We start from the raw sequence: 20,355 nt of genomic DNA, 5'->3' as shown, positions 1-20,355 counted from the left end.
TCCTCTCACTCAATTACTATTACAGTCCGTGTAGAGCATGAACCCAATAATACTATGCTAAATTTTAATACTATAAGTTTTCTTTTTATGAAAAAAAGGAATTATTTTCATTTATGTTTTGGGAGCCTAAAGAACATGTTTTTCAATCGATGGGACCAAAAGAGCATGCTCTTAAAAACATGTATCAAAACAGATTGTTTACCCAATATCATAATTATTTCATTGATGTAGCAAGTCAACTGCTATATTTCCTTTGTGATTTATCATTCCTTATGAATGTAGATATCAATAATAATTTGGAAATTCATTTCCATGAATTGGTTTGCGGAGTAATATGTCTTTTGGACGCCTGACACATCTAGACTACTCTTTAATTTAGTTCATGTTACTTCAGGGGATTAACTTTCACCTAAAAATAATAATTAGGATAATTTTTTTTTAAAACAGAAAACAATGATTTATTGAGCTAATGAGAGTTGATTTAAATTCTAGTAACGTCACACACACAAAAAAAATAATTATACTCCCTCTGTCCCTAATTACCTGTCCACATTTCCTTTTTTAGTTGTCCCTAATTACTTGTCCATTTTGACAAATTAATCAAGGACAATTTTTTTTTACCTATTATACCCTCAATTAGTTACTTTGAATCTTAAAAATCTTAAATTTTTAATTTATTCACTTCATAATTAATAGGGGTAAAATGGTAAATCCACTATGTCAATTATTATTTTCTTAATATGTGTGTCAATTCAAAAATGGACGAGTAGGGAGTACTTTTGTTGGTTCCACATGTTATGTAAGAAGGTAAATTTCAAAACAAACTTTATTATAAAAATACTTTATTTTTATGGCATGGATAGTCCAAAAGCAAGGGATGGATCCACAGTAAATACACCTGATCACCTGTTACATAAGCACTGATGCAAGCAAATTAAAGGATAAAATTGTTAGACAACTCAAAATAATTCAAAGGATCTACAAACTCCTTTCCTTAACCAATGGAGTTCGATCAATTCATTGTAATTACAAAAATAACCTGATTGGCCTAATTAAGTTACTTTGGAAAGTTGTGTGCTTATTTTTCATTATTAGAGTCAGGCGTTAAAACGGATATTTCTCAAACTCTAAACACTAGAAAGGACACTATCTAAAAACACATACTAAATAGATAGTTTGTCCATTTATGGGCGAACGCTATAACTATCATATTTTAATATTGTTATCCCCGTTGACTCTAAATTTATCCAAAATAATATTATACAAACTTTAAAGGTAGTTCGTCGATAAATGGGCGAACTAAGATTCTTTTTATAATTCCTCACGTGAATCTATATCTCTTTCTTTTTCATGTGAAATTATATCTCTTTCTTCAACAATAAATATGAGTAGGGGTGTACATGGCCGGGTTGGTTCGGGTTCGGGTTTTTCAAATATCAAACCAAACCATTTGTGTCGAATTTTTAAATCTAAAAACCAAACCAAACCAATAAAACTCAGGTTTTTCAACTTCGGGTTTTTTCGGGTTTTTCGGATTTTTGAGTTTTTTCCGGTAAAGTATTCATACAAACATATAATTTACTTGTACTTCAAATATTTCTTTAGTCCTACCAAACTACAACTATCTAAGGTGTTTCTTAAGAAAATAACACAAATATTATATGAGTAATGATACTAAAATATCCAACAAAACAATAATGATAATGAAATTGCGTAAAACAAATATTGCAAATTAACAAGTCATAATGAAAATGATCATAATTTAAAAGTACTAAATCATGCTAAAGTAAATTTAATAAGTATTAGTTACATGACTAAATATTAAAGGAAATTAAAATTAGATTATGTATTTGAATAAACCAATGTAAAACCAAAGAACAAATATTCAATATTATTATCATTCTTAGTGTTGAATTGATTTTCTTTTTGCATTAGTATTAATTTGATTTTGATTTAAGCTTTATTATAATTACCAACATCTGTGGACTATAATCTTTATTGAACCATTCAGAATTCTAAGTTTCAAACTTGAAAAAATAATATATTAAAAGATAAAAACTTTGAAAAAGTATAAGAAATATTTTAAAATTATATCAAAGTAAATATTTTTATGTATGAAATAAAATTTTAAAATTATATATATAATGTCGAGTTGTTTTTTTTTAATTAAAACCAAACCAACCCAAATATAGTTGGGTTTTTTTTTCTAATATCAAACCAAGTCAAACCAACCACTAGTCGGGTTTTTTTTTTCTCGATTTGCGGTTTGGTTCGGTTTTCGGTTTGATTTTTTCTCATTCATCTTCTACTTTTTAATACTTTACATTTTGATTTTTGAAATTTGATAGCCATGTCTCAACAATCCGAAAAGTCTGTATATTCAATTGAATCAGATGTTTATAAATACAAAAAGTATTGTAAAATGAAAATATGAAGCACTCCAAGAAATTCAGATGGTAAGTTTTGGAGTTGTTGTGCACACATTCAAAGATTAAAAAAATTAGGTTGCTCATGTCATTCCATATAGGCTCTATCTTATCCGGTATTATATAAAACAAATTAAATTTGACAAAAGAGGGAAATGAAGTTTCTTTAGCATTTGGAAACTATATTGAGCAGTGGAAAACAACAAGAGTACCATTAAGGTGTAATATATGATATCACCTATACTTATTTTGCTTGACAACATATTCAATCCTGGATCCAAAACTATTGCCAAACAAGCACATTTTGAAATTAAAAGTATATTTGATTCAATGAAGGATAATAATTTTAACACTTGAACATCTCATCGTTTGACTGATGCTGTATAGACGGCAAAAAAACGCAAGCAAAATCCAGCAATTATAACAGCAAACATAAAAAGCTGTCAAGGGAAACTTGATGAGCAATTAGTTATAAAGGGAGAAGCAATAGTGAGATACAACAGGAATCATGAAATAGAATTTTATGACGATTTCGTAACTTTACATATGGTGGTCCTCTACATGAATGTTTCTTTATTTTCATTCTTCTTTAAGCGAACTGTTTTGGTTTAAGGTTTTTTTTTTACTAAACCTTGGAAAATGACAGTTTGATGCACAGAGCATCCTGCATTTTACCTCACAATGGTGTAACTAATGTAGGTAGCTTATCGTTAAGAGCCAATTTCACGACTCACATATAGATTACATAGAAACAACTCCTATTTTTTTTTTTTCAATTTAATAATTTTTTTTCTGCAATCCAAAATTTGAAAAGAAAAAAATTAATAAAAACTCTCTAGTAGTAATTGAAAAAAAGAGAAGTTATTATAATTACCAGGATCAGTGATGGTCACCAGAGCACTATTTCTGAACCAACAAGTGATGGGTTATGGATTTGACTTATAATACATGTTCATAACATCAAAGGCATGGTTAATGGCAGTATTAGGGCTAATTAAGGAGCAACCAAACATTCTCTTATCATACAAATTGAAGCAGATATTATCCTTCAACTGAGTGATAAGCCATGGATGCCTAAAGTGTAAAGTAGAACCCAACTAGTAACATTCATTCATCATATATACGGTAATTGATATGAGAGTCGTTTGGTTTCTAGTATATACATGTGCTAATTGACACGAGATGCACGTGCAACATATACAAATACTTATTTTATTCAATATACTTTAGACATTTACTTAAAGGATAAACTTTAAGCCACCAATTCCATTAAACCGTCCTGAAAAAGTTACTTACATCGTCATGATGGGGAGGTTGGGATTGCTTGCTCTTATTCAGAAAAGCCTGTGGAAGTTGGGATTTGTTGGTTCTCTTTCAGTGTATACAAAATCAGAATGACTTCATTAAGCATTACTGTTGATTGGAATTGTCAGTGCTTTTTTACTACAACTAATTGAAAACTTCCCAAGTGGAAAACACATTTCTAGTCCAGTTTATTGCTTCTTTGGTGCCAGCAGGATTAATACCGTCACCGTTCTTGATGAAGCTCTCAGATACCTCAAGTCACTTAAGATGGAAGTGCAGAGGGGCGGACCAATCCTTCCGGAAAATTACATCCTATATAAAGGTCAAATTTTCAAGCTAAAAGTTTAGTGTAGTGGTTTAAGATATTGTAAAATTCCTTGTGCTCCCGTGTTTCTAGTCCTAGTAACCTCATAATTATATATATTTACTAGAATCATTTGTTTGCAACAAATTTGAAAGTGATACAAAATAAATTGCAATTAAAATAAAATAAGAAGAAACATAACTTTATTGATAAAGATTGCGGGTACAATTATATTTCTCACTTGATTCTACTCTCCTAAGAATTATCCATGATTCCAGACCGTTAGTGGCGTATTTCTCGAACTAGGATGATTTAGGTTAGACCTCTATATGAATATTCCATCGATTTGCGGAATATTCGAGATTTCGATCTCTTTATGGAATTTTTGAGATGCCTTTTCAAGGGATTATAGTACCCTTTATATAGACATAAACTAGAGTTTAGGGTTGAGTAGCCTCTAAGGATTCGAATCGAAACTGAGCACACCTTCTAGAGTCCCAGTTCGACAAACCTTGCAGCAGAGGAGATTTGTGTAGACATTGAAATATTATAAGATCTACAAGACGTGTTCAATTATGTCAAGGAAAATGAGATTGTGTCAAGGTATTAATTATTCTGAAAAAATTGTTATGTATACATTATGTATCTTGTAAAATAAATAGTGTGTATAATAAGTTTAGTTAACTAACGAATTCAATTAGCTCTATTTATATGCATAATCTTTCATTCAAAGAATATTTATGAATTTATTATAATTTTATATTTACATTATCGATTATGTATACATGAAACTATTTTGAATTCATTTATTTAAAAGTTGTATACATTTATGTATACTGTAACTACAGTATGTATACATTAGTTCGTATTTATTTTTGTATTCATCAGTTCATATTTACCTAACAAATGTGTATATATTTGTTTAAATCGAGATTGGCATACACTGATCGAAGTGTATTTACATGGGTAGAATTTGAAGTTGTTGGTGGAGATTAAAAAAATCGAGATCATCATACCGATTTTTTTACAAAAAAATTTATGTGAACCTTTCTTACTCATAAAATTTATACCAAAAAATTAAAATCTAGAATCAAAACTATTGCCCAGAAAAGTTGAAAAACTTCAATTCCTAAAATCACGATTTTTTCTAATGATTTGAGCAAGAAAACACTCAAGAGTATATATGAAAGAGAAATTTATGAGAGAATAATGGATAAATATACAATTATATCTTGCATAATTAAATAGAGCAAATTAAGGAGCAGAAAAGAAAATTAAGGAGAGAAAAATAAAAAGAAAATATGGAGATATTTAAAAAGAGAAAAAAAAAGAGACAAGAAAGGGAAGAAAACGGTTTCAAATAATTAACAAGGAGAGAAAAAAAATTGGAACAATAAAATAATAGAATAGGAAATGGGTGAGAGAAAAATCAGATTTTTTTAAAGCTTTTCAAAATATGTGGCTTTTGGATGTCAAATATATATTAAAAAAAATATTTTTTTTTTTACCAATAAACTAAAAGTAGGTAATTTATTCTCAATTTAGTCTATGAGTTGTCATGTTGCATCATTTTTTCCTCCTTAAAAAACTGTAGCTAGAGATGCATTTTACTAAATTAACCTTATTAATGATGTTACAATACTTTGACTATTACTCACTTTATATAACTATTTAATATTTAGGGCTCGTTTGGTGTGAGGGATTAGAAATAATAGTGATGGGATAAGGAAATAGTGATGGGATAAAAAAAAAATTATGTTGTTTGGTTGGCAAGTCCGGGATAACTTATCCCGGGATTAATAATTAGTACCGGGATAAGTTATCCCTCCCCATGGGTGGTATAGTAATCCCGGGATAACTTATCCCGAGATAGAATAGGTAAATGACAAATATGTCCCTTTAAATCCTTTTTATATATCATTTTTTACATTTATGTATATTTACATTTTTTTTAATACCATGTATAATAATATTTACTACTCCTTATTTTTATGATAATTATACATATTTTTCTATTAAAAAATTATACTATATAAATATAATTTTTATTTATGAATTTATTTGACTAATTCTTATGTTTATTTTATTTTGATTTCTCATAAATTTTCTTCTCTTTAATAAACTTAAGAGGAAAGTTCTATTTTTAAGCTAAATAAGAAAAAAGTTATATTTTTAAATACACATGGTACTTATCATGGGAATACATAAACAAAAATATTTAAGTTAAAAAAAATAAAAGTTTTATTTTAAAAAATGAATAACTAAAGCTCACAAAGAAAAATTTAAAAAGTTTAAATAAAGTGAAGGGTAATTTTGTAAACAAACAACTTGTTCTTAAAATTTATCAATATATATTATTTTGAATATAACAAACCAAACACTCAATAAGAAATAATCCCAGGACAACTTATCCCATCATAACTAATCCCAACATAACTTATCCCAACATAACTTATCCCATCATAACTCATATTCAAACCAAACGACCCCTTAAAGATACTATGAGAAATAAGTAATAAAACTTCATTAATTTGCTAAAATGGACAAAGACTAGAGGACTACAAGATGTATTTCATGTTGTGATCAATTTTTTTTAGCGATTTTCCATCTTTTGATCTTTGTATCACTCAAGGACAAGTTGATAAAGTAGAATCGACGGATAGAATAGCAGAAGAGAGCATATCTAAGCATCTACATGACTCTATTGCATGCAAAACATTCCTCAATTACAGAATATAAACATCATCAAGAGCAAGGACACAAACAATGAAAAGAAAAAGGAATCGACATGCACTTCGTCTACCAGTGATGAAGTCGAAAAGGCTGATGAAGATCAAATGGTGGATGAACAACTTCATGAAGATAAAATTGCTTTATGTGCATATGTATTCGCTTGTTCCGTTTCAAATTTAAATAATTTGGGAATATAATATGTATTCCCTTTTATAAAAAAAATTACTTATGCTTGGATACACCTCATAACTAAACTATAGTGTATCTATCATTTTTCATTGGTTTTTATACATAAGTTTTGTGTTCATTCTAACTGTATGCCATCAAGTTTTGTAATTTTATCATCATTTTATTTTCATACTATGAATTGGATACAACTTTTGTAGTTCATAATATCATTTTGTTGGAATTCTGTGGAATACCACATATTTATGTATTTCTTATATTTGTATGCCCGTTAGTTTTGTATTTATGTCATCAAATTATATTCATCCTCGGAAGTGGATACAAAGTTTCTAGTTCATAATAGTATCTTTGCAGCTGATTGTGTGGAATATATACAACAAAATTTTTGTTTAGATACAACTTTTGTACATAATATTATTTTTTGGGGATTATGTGAAATACTGCAGTTTTTTTTGTTATAGTGCTTCTTATTTTGTATTTATTCTAATTGTATGTCTACTAGTTTTGTATTTTTGTCATCAAATTGTATTCAACCTCGACAGTGGATACAAAGTTAGTAGTTCATAATAGTATATTTCTAACTGATTATATGGAATACAACATAATTTTTGTTTGTGTTTCTTTTTTATTTGATTCATTCAAATAGTATGCCATCAAAAGTTTTGTATTTCTGTCCTCACAATGTATCTCAATATCTCTCTATTTAAATCTCAGTTTAAAAGTTTTTAAAATATTGTTTCCCATGATTTTCTCCTTTATGTTATTAACTAATTGTATTCTTTAAAATTAAACAAATGAAAAAATACATAATCAGCTTTATAACAAAAAAAACATTGACATTTTTAATAAATGTTGAAAATATGGCTAAGGGGTCCTATTAAATGCTAAAATAGTGACATTTTGAATTTTTTTTCAAAAGTTAACGTTGAAAAAAATGAAGAAGCAATAATGGACTAATGACTTTGGGCCGAGGTCTGTTGAGTCCATGAACCTTTTGGGCTATATTTCTGTAAAGAGAAAATGGGCTACTTTCTTTTATAAACTTCTTATTTTTTCGTATATAATTGAAACTTGCCCTTATTAATATCTACTATGGAGATGACTCAAATTTGCTATTTAATTACAATATTAACTTATTGTCAATCTACTGTGAAACAAGAAGTCAACAAAATCTAGAAAAAATTAAATATAAGTAGATTATATAATTGTTTTTTTCCACAAAGTCACCCTCGCTTTAATTACATAGTTATCTCAATAGGCACATCAATTAAAAACACAGCTATATAAAGCGCTCATCACAACTCAACTTAGAAAATAAAAACATTTTATCATTCAGAATGACACTCTCACATAGCTCTGCTCCATTTCTGATAGTTTCTCTACTTTTAATCTCCGTCACATTAACAAGCGTAAAAGCCGATCTGATAGACGATATCTGCTCAAAAACACAAAAAAATGATGTATGCTTATCCGTTTTAAGAGAGGATCCTCGATCCAAAGATTCAAATCTTAAAGATCTTATGACGATTGCAATAGACTTGTCACAAAAGAACACACAATACGTGCGTAATCTTGTTGCAATGTTATTTAATAAGGAGACAAATTCAACATTAAAGACGCGATATTCTTTGTGTTGGGAAAATTATAATGACGCTATTGCTAATCTTGGATATTTGCCAGACTTATTAAAGTCTAAAGATTATGAAGTTTTGAATACGCATGCTTCCGCTGCTCTAAGTGATCCTTCTAAGTGTGATGCTAATTTTTCAGAACCGCCTGTTGAACCGATCCAGCTTAAAGTTGCTAATGAAAACCTTCGAGAACTTATTGATATTATTTTGGTCATTAACAAGCTACTGAAAGGTTGATGTATAAGAATTTAGAGATTTATACAAGACATTGTTATCAACCTGAAATATAAAAGTTTTAAAATCATAAAGTTATGTTTCCCTTTTTAAATTTAGTTCAAGCACTTATACTTATTTAATAACGCCCCTTAGACATTATGTCTAGTGATATTAGTTCAAAGATAAAAATGATTGGTATTTCTTGTTAAGAGAAAATCATGTCTTTCCATATACTTTTAGAGGGTGGGCTCAGTGTAAATGAGTTGGTTTATATAAAAGAACTAGTTGACAAAGGAATTGACATGAATATATAACATTTAACATAAATTAACACAAAATAACTTTAAAATATTTGGCAAAATATAGCCTAAACATAATTGGCACTAAGTAGTCAGAATGATGCATAATTTTAGGGGTTGATTTTTTTAACCAACTGACGCTACTTAGTTAATTTAATTAGCACATTGTCCCTAATTAACCTATTAAAGAACTGCTGCTATTTTAAGGATTGATAAAAATATTCTTAATTAACCTATTAAAAAAAGGCTACACCCACTTTCATTAAAGGATTATTGTTTATCTTTTAGTTAACTCATTAAAGAGATTTTGCCTGCTTTTAAGGCATTCAAATATATTTTCAATCCTGAATTAACGTGTATTAATTGCTAGGTAATTACTTCCTCGGTCCCATTTTATATGTCACATTTTTACTTTGCACTTGCATTAAAAAATGATGTAACTTTACCCTTCTACCCTAATTTATTTTTTTTGGAACTCAAGTTTTCAATCAATTAATATAAATTAATTTATTTTGACTAATTAATTTAACCAATGAACATGAATCATTTACTTAGCTTTTCTAAGTTGGTCAAATGTAGATTTTCAAGGTTAATGACTGACAAGGGTAAATAAAGGAAGAATATGATAATTTATACAATGATTTTATGAAATGACAAGTATTATGGATGAACCAACTATTTATAGAAAGGAATGAAATAGAAAATGGGACGGAGGAAGTACTAGTTAGTAATAGTTAGTCAAATAATTTTTTTTTTCTAAAAAGATGATTTACATTAGAAACTGCATATGTATACATAAATTATATTTATTTGTATACACAAGAATATTAAAAATAATTATAGTCGTAATTACATAATGTATACACAAAAAAATTAATATGTATATGTATACATAAAATTATATTCATAAAAATTGACATGTAAATTTAGTTCATGTGTATAATAACACTGAGGTATGTATACATAAACTAAATTTTGTTTATAAATATATGAATATTAACAATAATCATGATTTTAATATATAATGTATACAAAAAGAGATTAATATAAATTATGTATATAGTAATTGCAGTATGCATACATTCATGATCTGTTTTTATCTTCCTATATCAATTGGTTCATATTCACCCAACAAACCTGTATACATTATTTCAAATCAGGATTTGTATACATTGATCTGTATTTATTAAAATTATCATTTAAATTTTTTAGGAGAATTTTATGAGAAACTTTTCACCCATAAAGTTTAAAATAAAAATCTCAAACATTATGACCTGAATTTTCAAAAAGGAAGGAGTTATATTCCACAAAATATGAGTTTATTTTATCAGTACTATATATAACTATAGCGCCACAAAATTACAAACAGATACCCCTTTACGTTGATACCCTATTACATAATTACATTATATACCCAAGTAATTTCGCTTAACTAATACTAAATTATTATCAAATATTATATTGATATCATTAAGGTTGATAATCTCACTTAATTGACAGGAAGGCCTCATTTGTTTGCAATTAATGGAGGTCTGGATCTTAATCATTCAGATTCAGCCCTTTAAGTGTGTTTGGTTTTTAGGTTTGAATATGATTCAGCCCATTAAGTTCATTTGAATATTTTTTCAAAAAACCTCTTAATGGACTGAAAAAGGTCTGAACGGATCAGATCTGCAGGAGGAGAGTCTTAACACCATTCAGACTTATTTAATAAGTTATAAAATAATATTGTATTGGCTCTCTCCATCTTTGCATGACTTTTTCTCTCACAATTACAAACTTTCTTCCTCTCTTTTCTCAATCAAACACCAATTTTTTCCTCTTGGACTGGTAAGTTTTCATAATCTTTACAAGTATTTTTTTATATTAATAATTTTCTTAGGGTGTATTGATGTTTGTCAAGAACACTTGTTGCAATAATATTTTTAGTGTATTGATGTTCATCAAGGTTTTTGAGTGAAAAAAAAAATACTATTAATAATTAAAAATAATAACTATGTATACATTTTTGAGGTCTCTTATTATAATTTTGTCTTAGGCTAATAATTTTATTAAGACTCTTTGATCATCAAACTTGCTTGGTAGATAACACTAATATACAGTAAAACCAATCTAAATTAATATAGGCGGGACCATAAAATATTATTATTTTGTAGAGGTATTATTTAATCGATAAATTAATATTTATTAATTTAAAAAGTGTTTCGACACCAAAAAAATGTCCAGGGATGAAATCTAAAGAATTTGAAAGAATCTACTTGTGAAAACGTCATTCATGAACTTGAGGTCATGATTAATGATCTCGGTTACCTCAAAAAAATGGACATTAATAACCTATCGGATGGGTGAAAATGATACATGCTCAGAGGTCCAAAACTTAGCTCAAATTGTGGATATCATTGAAAAAACAATGTTGATGATAAAGTTAAAGATGCTACAATACCTTTGGAACTAGTTACGCGTAAGGAAAAACTTGCATCTAGAACTCTTCACAATTTTATGGTGCAATTAGAAAAGACAACACCGAAACTTTTGGATGTAATAAGAAAATATAGATATGAGTCTCAACTAGATTTAAATTTTAACAAAAAAAGCACATAATAGAATCATATTTCACTAAATTTTCTTAGATATTTTTTACTTTTAAATAATTATTAATTTATAATACTAATGAGACCATATATTTATATAGAGGGCTTCTGAAAATATATTATCTTATTATCTTATTGAAGTGAGTGATTTTTTCCACTGTCCCAAGTCGGGACTGGAGGAATTATTATCTTAGAGAGATTATTAATTAACCGTGTATTAATTTAATGAGGTTTTATAGTATTATTGTTGTTGAACTAGTTAGTGACAAAAGTAATGAAGCTCCTAGTAATTCTCCATCCCAATCTTCAGTTTCAGCTAGAAAAAAATATTTTGGGGAAGAAAAAAGACTTATTCGTATGAATTGGAAATCGATGAGAAGATGATTACAACTCTGGAGTTATTGATTAAAAAAATAGTGCACCTACATTTGAAGAATATATGAAAAAAATAGATGGACTTGGATGAAAAGAGCCATTATACAATACATGTGTTAGTATATTTTGTGAAAATATCCGCTACAAAAAAGAAATATTGACGTTAGAGGTTCACAAGTTAGAGAATTGGATTAAGGTTATTGAAAAAAAAATAAGAATTCTTTAGTTTTTTTTTCTAATTAGCCAAAATATATGTTAGGTGTTGATAATTTAATACCTTATTTATTATTTTTTCGACTAATATTTATCATACTTATTGAACTTTTTGATATTATATTGTGCCTAAAAAATATTTTTTATTCGTGATTTTTTATGTGTTATGCTTGATGATTATGATAGTTTTTTAATCAAAAAGTAATATTTTTTGTTGAAATGAGTTTTTTATAACATTATATTAATATAATGTTTGATTTCATATGCACATTCAGATATTGAGACTGACTTTCACCTTTATTCTTAGCAAGATTAAGGTTCACATCAATTGGAGTCTTTGCCTTTTTGAAATTCAAATACTTGAACTTTTCAAGTACCTTTTGAATATAATGAGATTGAGACAATGCTATACCGTTAGGAGTTTTGTGAATCTTTATAGCCAATATTAAATCGGCTACTCCTAGATCTTTCATATCAAACTTACTAGCAAGCATACGCTTAGTAGCTTTTATATTGGCAATGTCCTTGCTCATTATCAGCATGTCATCCACATATAGGCATACAATGACTTCCTGATCCGTAGTGTCTTTAATGTAAACACATTTATTACACTCATTGATCTTAAATCCATTTGACAACATGGTTTGATCAAACTTTGCATGCCATTGTTTCGGTGCTTGTTTTAGTCCATAAAGTGACTTAACAAGTTTGCATACTTTCTTTTCTTTGCCGGGAACTACGAAGCCCTCAGGCTGTTCCATGTAGATTTCTTCCTCCAGCTCTCTATTTAAGAATGCGGTTTTCACATCCATTTGATGGATTTCAAGACCGTATACTGCAGCTAGGGCAATTAACATCCGAATTGATGTAATCCTAGTCACTGGCGAGTATGTGTCAAAATAATCAAGACCTTCTTTTTGTTTAAAACCTTTGACAACAAGTCTTGCTTTATATTTGTCAATAGTTTCATCATCTTTCATCTTCTTTTTGAAGATCCATTAGAATCCAAAGGTTTGTTCCCTGGAGGAAGATCAACCAACTCCCAGGTATGATTGCTTAAGATTGATTCAATCTCACTATTGACAGCCTCCTTCCAAGAGGTTGAGTTGCTAGACAACATCGCTTCCTTGAATGTTTGAGGCTCACTTTCAAGAAGGAATGTTACAAAATCAGATCCAAATGAAGTAGTTGTCCTTTGACGTTTACTGCGCCTTGGACTCTCTTCATTGGTTTTATTCTCTTTTGGTTCTTCTCGAGGTTGTTTAGACCATCCACTAGATGACTCAAGTCTAGTTTTATACGGATAGATATGTTCAAAAAATTCAGCATTATCTGATTCCATTACCGTATTATCATGAATATCCGAATGTTCGGACTTATGAACCAAAAATCGACATGCCTTACTATTTGTGGCATATCCAATGAATACACAATCCACAGTCTTAGGTCCTATTTTCACCCTCTTAGGTATAGGAACTTGGACTTTGGCAAGACACCCCACACTTTGAAATATTTCAAGTTGGGTTTTCTACCTTTCCATTTTTCATATGGAATAACATGTGTCTTCGTATAAGGCACTCTATTGAGTATTCGATTTGCTGTAAGGATAACATCCCCCCACAAATTTTGTGGTAAACATGAACTGATAAGTAAGGTATTCATCATTTCCTTTAAAGTTCAGTTTTTTCTTTCTACAATTCCATTAGATTGTGGAGAGTAAGGAGCAGTAGTTTGATGGATTATTCCATTTTCCAAACATATTTCTGCAAATGGAGATTCATATTCTCCACCTCTATCACTTTTGATCATTTTGATCTTTCTATCCAACAGATTTTCAACTTCAGTCTTATATTGCCTAAATGCATCTATTGCTTCATCCTTACCATTTAACAAATAGACATAATAATATTTAGTGCAATCATCAATAAAAGTTATAAAATACTTTTTCCCACCACGTGTTGGTGTTGACTTCATGTCACAAATGTCAGTGTGAATCAATTCTAAGGGATATGAACTCCTAGCAACAAATTTATAAGGATGCTTAACATACTTAGATTCAACGCAAACTTGACATTTTGATTTATTGCACTCAAATTTAGGCAAAACATTTAAGTTAATCAGTTTTCGCAAGGTTTTGTTATTAACGTGTCCCAAACGTTCATGCCATAAACATTTAGACTCAAGCAAGTAAGAAGAAGCAGAATCTTTATTCATATCAACTGCAATTACATTGAGTTTAAAAAGGCCCTCAGTGAGGTAACCTTTTCCTACATACATCTCATTCTTACTTACTAAAACTTTATCAAAAACAAATACGCATTTGAATCCATTCTTAGTCAGAACTGGTATAGAAACTAGGTTCTTTCGCAATTCCGGAACATACGAGACCCTGTTCAAAGTCACCACCTTACCTTATGTCATCTTAGGAGGATCTTGCCAGTTCCTTCCACCTTTGCAACAACGGAATTTGCCATAAACAACTTCTCGTCTGTAGGTGCTGGAGTATATGATGAAAATAATTCTTTGTTGGCACAAACATGGCATGAGGAACCAGAATCTATCCACCATTCTCTTGGATTTTCAACCAAGTTGCATTCTGAAAGCATTGCACAAAGATCGACCATCTCTCCTTTGGATTCAGCCAAATTTGCTTGATCCTTCTTCTTGTCCTTCTTGGGACCCCTACATTCAGTAGCCTTATGACCACGTTTGCCACAGTTGAAGCAGCTTTCATTGAATTTCTTCTTATGAGGATTGCTCTTTGGACCAGATGCTTTCTTTCTTTTCTTTGATTTTGTGGGATCTTCTTCAACAATATTTACTCTAGATATTGCTGAATTACCACGCGATCTCTTTTCTGCGGCCTTGTTATCCTTTTCGATTCTCAGCCTTACCATGAGATCTTCAACAGTCATCTTCTTGCGTTTATGTTTCAAGTAGTTTTTGAAGTCCTTCTACAATTGAGGTAACTTCTCAATAATTACAGCCACTTGAAACGCATCATTCACAACTAATCCTACATTAAAGATTATGTGAGTATTAAGAATAAACTTAATATTTCCAACATAGGTATTAAATAAATTTATACCTTTACCAAGGAGATCATGGATTGTGACCTGCAATTCTTGAACTTGGGTGACGACGGTCTTACTGTCTATCATCTTATAGTCCAGAAACTTTGCCACAATAAACTTCTTCATTCCGGCATCCTCTGTTTTGTACTTCTTTTCTAAAGCATCCCAGAGTTCTTTTGAGGTTTTCACATTACGGTACACATTGTACAGATCATCCTGCAGGCCACTCAAAATATAATTTTTACACAAAAAATCAGAATGTGTCCATGCTTCTGTTACCAAGAATCGTTCTTCATGCGGAGTTTCATCCGACATAACAGGAACGTTCTCATTAATGAACCTCTGTAGACTCAACGTAGTCAGATAGAAGAACATCTTTTGCTGCCATCTCTTGAAGTCGACTCCAGAAAATTTTACAGGTTTCTCAGCCGGTGCTAGGGCAGCATTTGAACGATTGTGTGCAACCGATGTTGTTGCAGCACTTACTGTTTCAGCATTTACTTGACTTGAATTAGTCATTTTTCTGTCACAAATGACAGACAATTTAGTATGTGAAATACTACCAGTAAAGAATAAATCCTTACACAGACTGTTTCTGATTTAACGATAAAGTTTTTATGTTCTTTTAATCGTTAACCGAATGAATTTTAAAAATTCAAACATAGTAGAAAACCACAAAGGTTTTAATCTCCAGAAACCTCAAATACAGAAACTATATAAATTTCTTAAGCTTGTTATCTCCTGTATTCAGGTTAGTCAAAAATACAGAAACAGAAAAAAGATAAAATTGACAGAATGATTTTTAATCCGAGTCCACAGAAACCATTGTGTTTCCTTAAGAAATTTAATCCCCTCACTGTACCCGAGGTTGCAGATTAATTCCTCCCAAAATAAAATGGATTAACATGTTAAAGAAGTAGCGGTACCTCAAACTTCAATAACTTCAGCGAACGCAAGAACATCAACAAGAGCACATACAGATTCAGTCGATCGACTATTTTATTTATGTAAGATTATGTATGCAGAGAGGAAAAATTTCCAGTGTTTGAAAAAATGAAAAAAACCTCTTATTTATAGCCATTTGCAGCAAGGAACGCGTCTGTTCAGAAAAATCTGTTCAGACCCGTTTTTTCCAGAACATTGTGTCCTTTGGGAAAAGTAACAACTTTTCGGAAGGATTACCGTTTGGGAAAAGTAACGACTTTTTGGAAGGATTACCGTTACACGTGAATTTCAATTAAATTCAGTTGCGCCAAATTAATTTTGTTATTTAATTAACATTCTGAATTAATTTATAAGAGAAAGGAAATGATTTAACAAGATTGATTAAATAAATTTTGTCCAAAAATATTATCGATCAAGCCGAAGCCGAGGCCGAGCGAGCGACGACGACGGCGCGAGGGGGCACCTTCTTCTTAACCCTTTAAGAACTAAATGAAGTGTTTCCTAATATAATGACAACAATTTCCTTTCTTCTACCAATATGGTAAAAATGACCTTTCATTTGCACTTTTGCAATGATGACTTTTCATTTCCCCTCCAAAATTGGTTCCCCCACTTTCATTGGTTCTTCCACTTTCCATTTTCTCTTTTTATTTCTCATTCACACCTTGCTAAACCCAACAATATTTACAATAAGAGGCTAGGTAAGCAGTTGTTCGTCAACACGCTTGCTTCCCTAGCCAGGGATAATATAGTCATTAATAAAACGTTATGTAAAAATAATATTTCTTTCGTTTCAAAAAGAATGATTTATTTTTATTTTTAGTCTGTTTAAAAAAGAATGACCTCTTTCTTTTTTTTGTAACATTTTAATTTTAACTTTCTACGTGACATGTTTAAGACCATAAAATAAAAGGACAAATTTATACATTTTACATAACTTTAATTTAAAATCACAAAATTATAAAATGTTCTTTATTTTCTTAAACTATAATGCCCACCCATATTTCCCTTTTTGCTTTATCTCAGCCGGAAAATGTGGGCCCTTGTTTCTGCCTATTTCACATTCTCTTCAATTTTCATTTCACTATCCAACTGTCTTTTAATATATGGGCCCCACTCAATTATTTCCATTACCTTCTTTTATTTGTTCCTCATGATTTCTCCTTTAATTTTTTTCGCTCCGTTTCTTTTGTGGCAATTAACTTTTTGAAATTTAATTACTTCATCTATATTTTAGCTACAAAATATATTAGAGGTGTAACTTTTTTAAAAACATTAAACTTTTTTAAAAATTAATTAACTCTTGAAATTTTATTATTGTCACATATATTTAAATAAGTGTAATAATATATATTATTAAAAATTACGTAAAAGATACTATAAATCACAATAATTAACAACTGAAAATATTTTTAAATGATGTAAGAAATTTGGTTGACTAATTACTAATTTACTTTATTACTAATATACAGAAGAGTCTAGGAAGCAATTGTTCGTCAACATGTCTGCTTCTTAGACAGGGGTAATTTGGTTATTTAAAGTCTAATTTTGCTTTGTGGTTGTTTTGATTGTTGGTACAATTTGCTTCGTAAGTTGGTACCTCATGATTTTTCCTTTAAATTCCCATTCTGCCTTTTTGTTGATAATGTAATTTGATTCCAGTACTTTTTTAAAGGCTCATTTGCCCACCTTTTTTCAATAACCCCAATAGTGCATATCGGTAAATGTAATGAAAGTTGAGCCCTTTATTCAATGCCTAAAAAGGCATAATGATGATGTTAGGACTTGCCTGGATCCACATCCCATACGATGTAATGTTTAGTGATATTATACTTCATTTGTGTCAATTTACGTGACATTTTGAGATTCAAACTGTAACATCTCGACTTCTCGAAATGTCTAAAATTACTTATATCACAATGGAAAGACAAGGAGGATGGGTAATAAATTAAGAATGATGTGGTATGTCCTATTTTAAGTGTTCAAGTGTTGCATCTCAACTTTTGAAGTTAGGGAAGTGGCAAAATAAAAGTTGGCGGAAGTTATCGTAAGTTCCTTCTTAAAGATTTCTCTGAAATTTGGGTCAAATGTATTGGAAGTTTTCTCCCAATCTATAAAGACTTATGGGGCCCACGACCTATCGAATCGAAGGTCTATGAGTCTAGTTTCCAACGCATCAAACCGTTTGTTCATACGACTTCAGAATAGAGAAATATTTGCGTTTTCGTGGGACTGCGTAAGCAGGCACGTGAGTTGGGGCCCTAGGTTCGTTCATACGACTTCCACTCATTCACCATGCTCAAAATTTGCAATTTTCATAGCCCGCATGCAAACCCAAAACATGAAAATGGAAAAAGATTAGTAATAATAACAAATAGATTAATTAAAAAAAAAAGAAGAAAAAGAATTACTTGGTCAGTGATCGCGATCAAACCACCGCTTTTGAACCAACATGATACAGTTTGTGGGTCTGCCTTATAATACAGGTTCATAACCACATATGCATGGTTAATAACAATATTAGGCTCAAAACAGGATCCGCGGAATTTTATTAGAGAGCAGTCAGGCATCCCCTTGTCATTACAGACAAACATATAGAGGATTAGAAGGACAAATGCGTGATAAGCCATGGATGCCTAAAGTGTAAAGTAGAACCCAACTAGTAACATTCATTCATTATACAGTAATTGATATGAGAGTCGCTTGGTTTTTAGTAAATACACGTGCTAATTGATACGAGATGCACATGAGAAACACAAAATATACACGTGATGCACGTGAGACGCACAAAATACACGTATGATGCACATGTGACACACGAGATGCACATGCAACACATACAAATACTTATTTTATTCAATATACTTTAGACATTTACTTAAGGGTAGACTTTAAGTCACCGATTTCATTAAATCATTCTAAAATACCTCTCTTTTTTATAATTTAGAAGCTACCCTCTCCTTTTTCGTTATAGTTTCCGACAATGTTAATTTTTTTTCCTCCTATAAATGTTATCTCCTGTATTCAGATTAGCAAACCAGAAATAATAAAAGATGAAAAGAAAAACACAAAGAATTATCCGAGTCCACAGAACCCACTGTGTGTCCTTAAGAAATTTAATCCCCTCAAGTACCCGAGGTTGCAAATTAATTCCTCCCAAGATAAAACAGATTAGCCATTAAAGAAGTAGCAGTACCTCAAGCTTCGATAATTTCAACGAACTCAAAATGACAGCAACGAATCACACACACAGACACAATCGATCGATTTTATTTTGTAAGAAATGTATGCAAAAGAATGGAAGAATTCAATGCAGAAAAATGAGAGGAAACCTCTCTATTTATAGCCAACAAAGGGTAAAGGTCACAACCCTTTGGAAAGAAGACAACCATTCAGAAAGGTCACAACACTTTGAAAAAGACATAACCTTTCAAACGGTCACAACCCTTTAGAAAGGACACAACCTTTCATAAAGGTCACAACCCTTCGGCATAGTCACAACTCTTCAGGAGAGTCACAACCCTTCATTTCTTGTTCACACCTTTAAAACCCAACAATCCCCCACATGAATAGGGAATGACTATTGTTAAAACATATGCATGAAAAACTGTGTGATTCGTAATTAAGGATTGATTGCCTCTGGATAAGTGAGTTTCCCTTTGAACTTTCCATAGTGAACATATATTGGATATACTCGGTCAATCGGTAGATTTGATATTTTTGAACCGTTGAGCTTTGGTGTATACCTAGACAACATAAGTCACACAATCAACCCTTGAACTGTTTTTGGTTCTCATTGTTTTGTTCGCTTCAGCCATGAACACGTCTCGGTTTATAAGTGCATAGAGAACTGGCCTTACCGGATTCTCCTTAAAGCGACTTACACTTCACACTTACATAGGTGATTTCTAAATGTGTTATTCCGTAGATACACCATTTAATATACCCTGTATCAAACTTATAAATCATTAAAAAGTCTTAATGCCTTTATTCTTGTTACTGAACATTGTCTTATTATGAGAATGGACCATAAAAAAGATTTTGACAATGTTGAACC

At 30.5% G+C, this 20,355-nt stretch overlaps 1 protein-coding gene across 1 annotated transcript; it reads left to right on the top strand.

The window, feature by feature from the left end:
* The first annotated feature begins 8,291 nt into the window (after nucleotides 1–8,291).
* LOC125836364 (pectinesterase inhibitor-like) lies at nucleotides 8,292–8,822 on the top strand. Its single transcript, XM_049515541.1, has one exon. The coding sequence runs from the start codon at nucleotides 8,292–8,294 to the stop codon at nucleotides 8,820–8,822; it is 531 nt and encodes a 176-aa protein (XP_049371498.1).
* Nucleotides 8,823–20,355: the final 11,533 nt, after the last annotated feature.

This window comes from Solanum verrucosum, unplaced genomic scaffold, assembly GCF_900185275.1.
Source record: "Solanum verrucosum unplaced genomic scaffold, falcon-dt-bn FXZP01000278.1, whole genome shotgun sequence".
Classification (NCBI taxonomy): domain Eukaryota; kingdom Viridiplantae; phylum Streptophyta; class Magnoliopsida; order Solanales; family Solanaceae; genus Solanum; species Solanum verrucosum.
Note: the sequence above shows the minus strand (reverse complement) of the source record. Positions and strands in the feature narration are given on the sequence as shown.

Excerpts from the sequence above, each read along its gene's own strand:
- LOC125836364 (XM_049515541.1), top strand. The coding sequence starts at position 8,292 with ATGACACTCTCACATAGCTCTGCTCCATTTCTGATAGTTTCTCTACTT.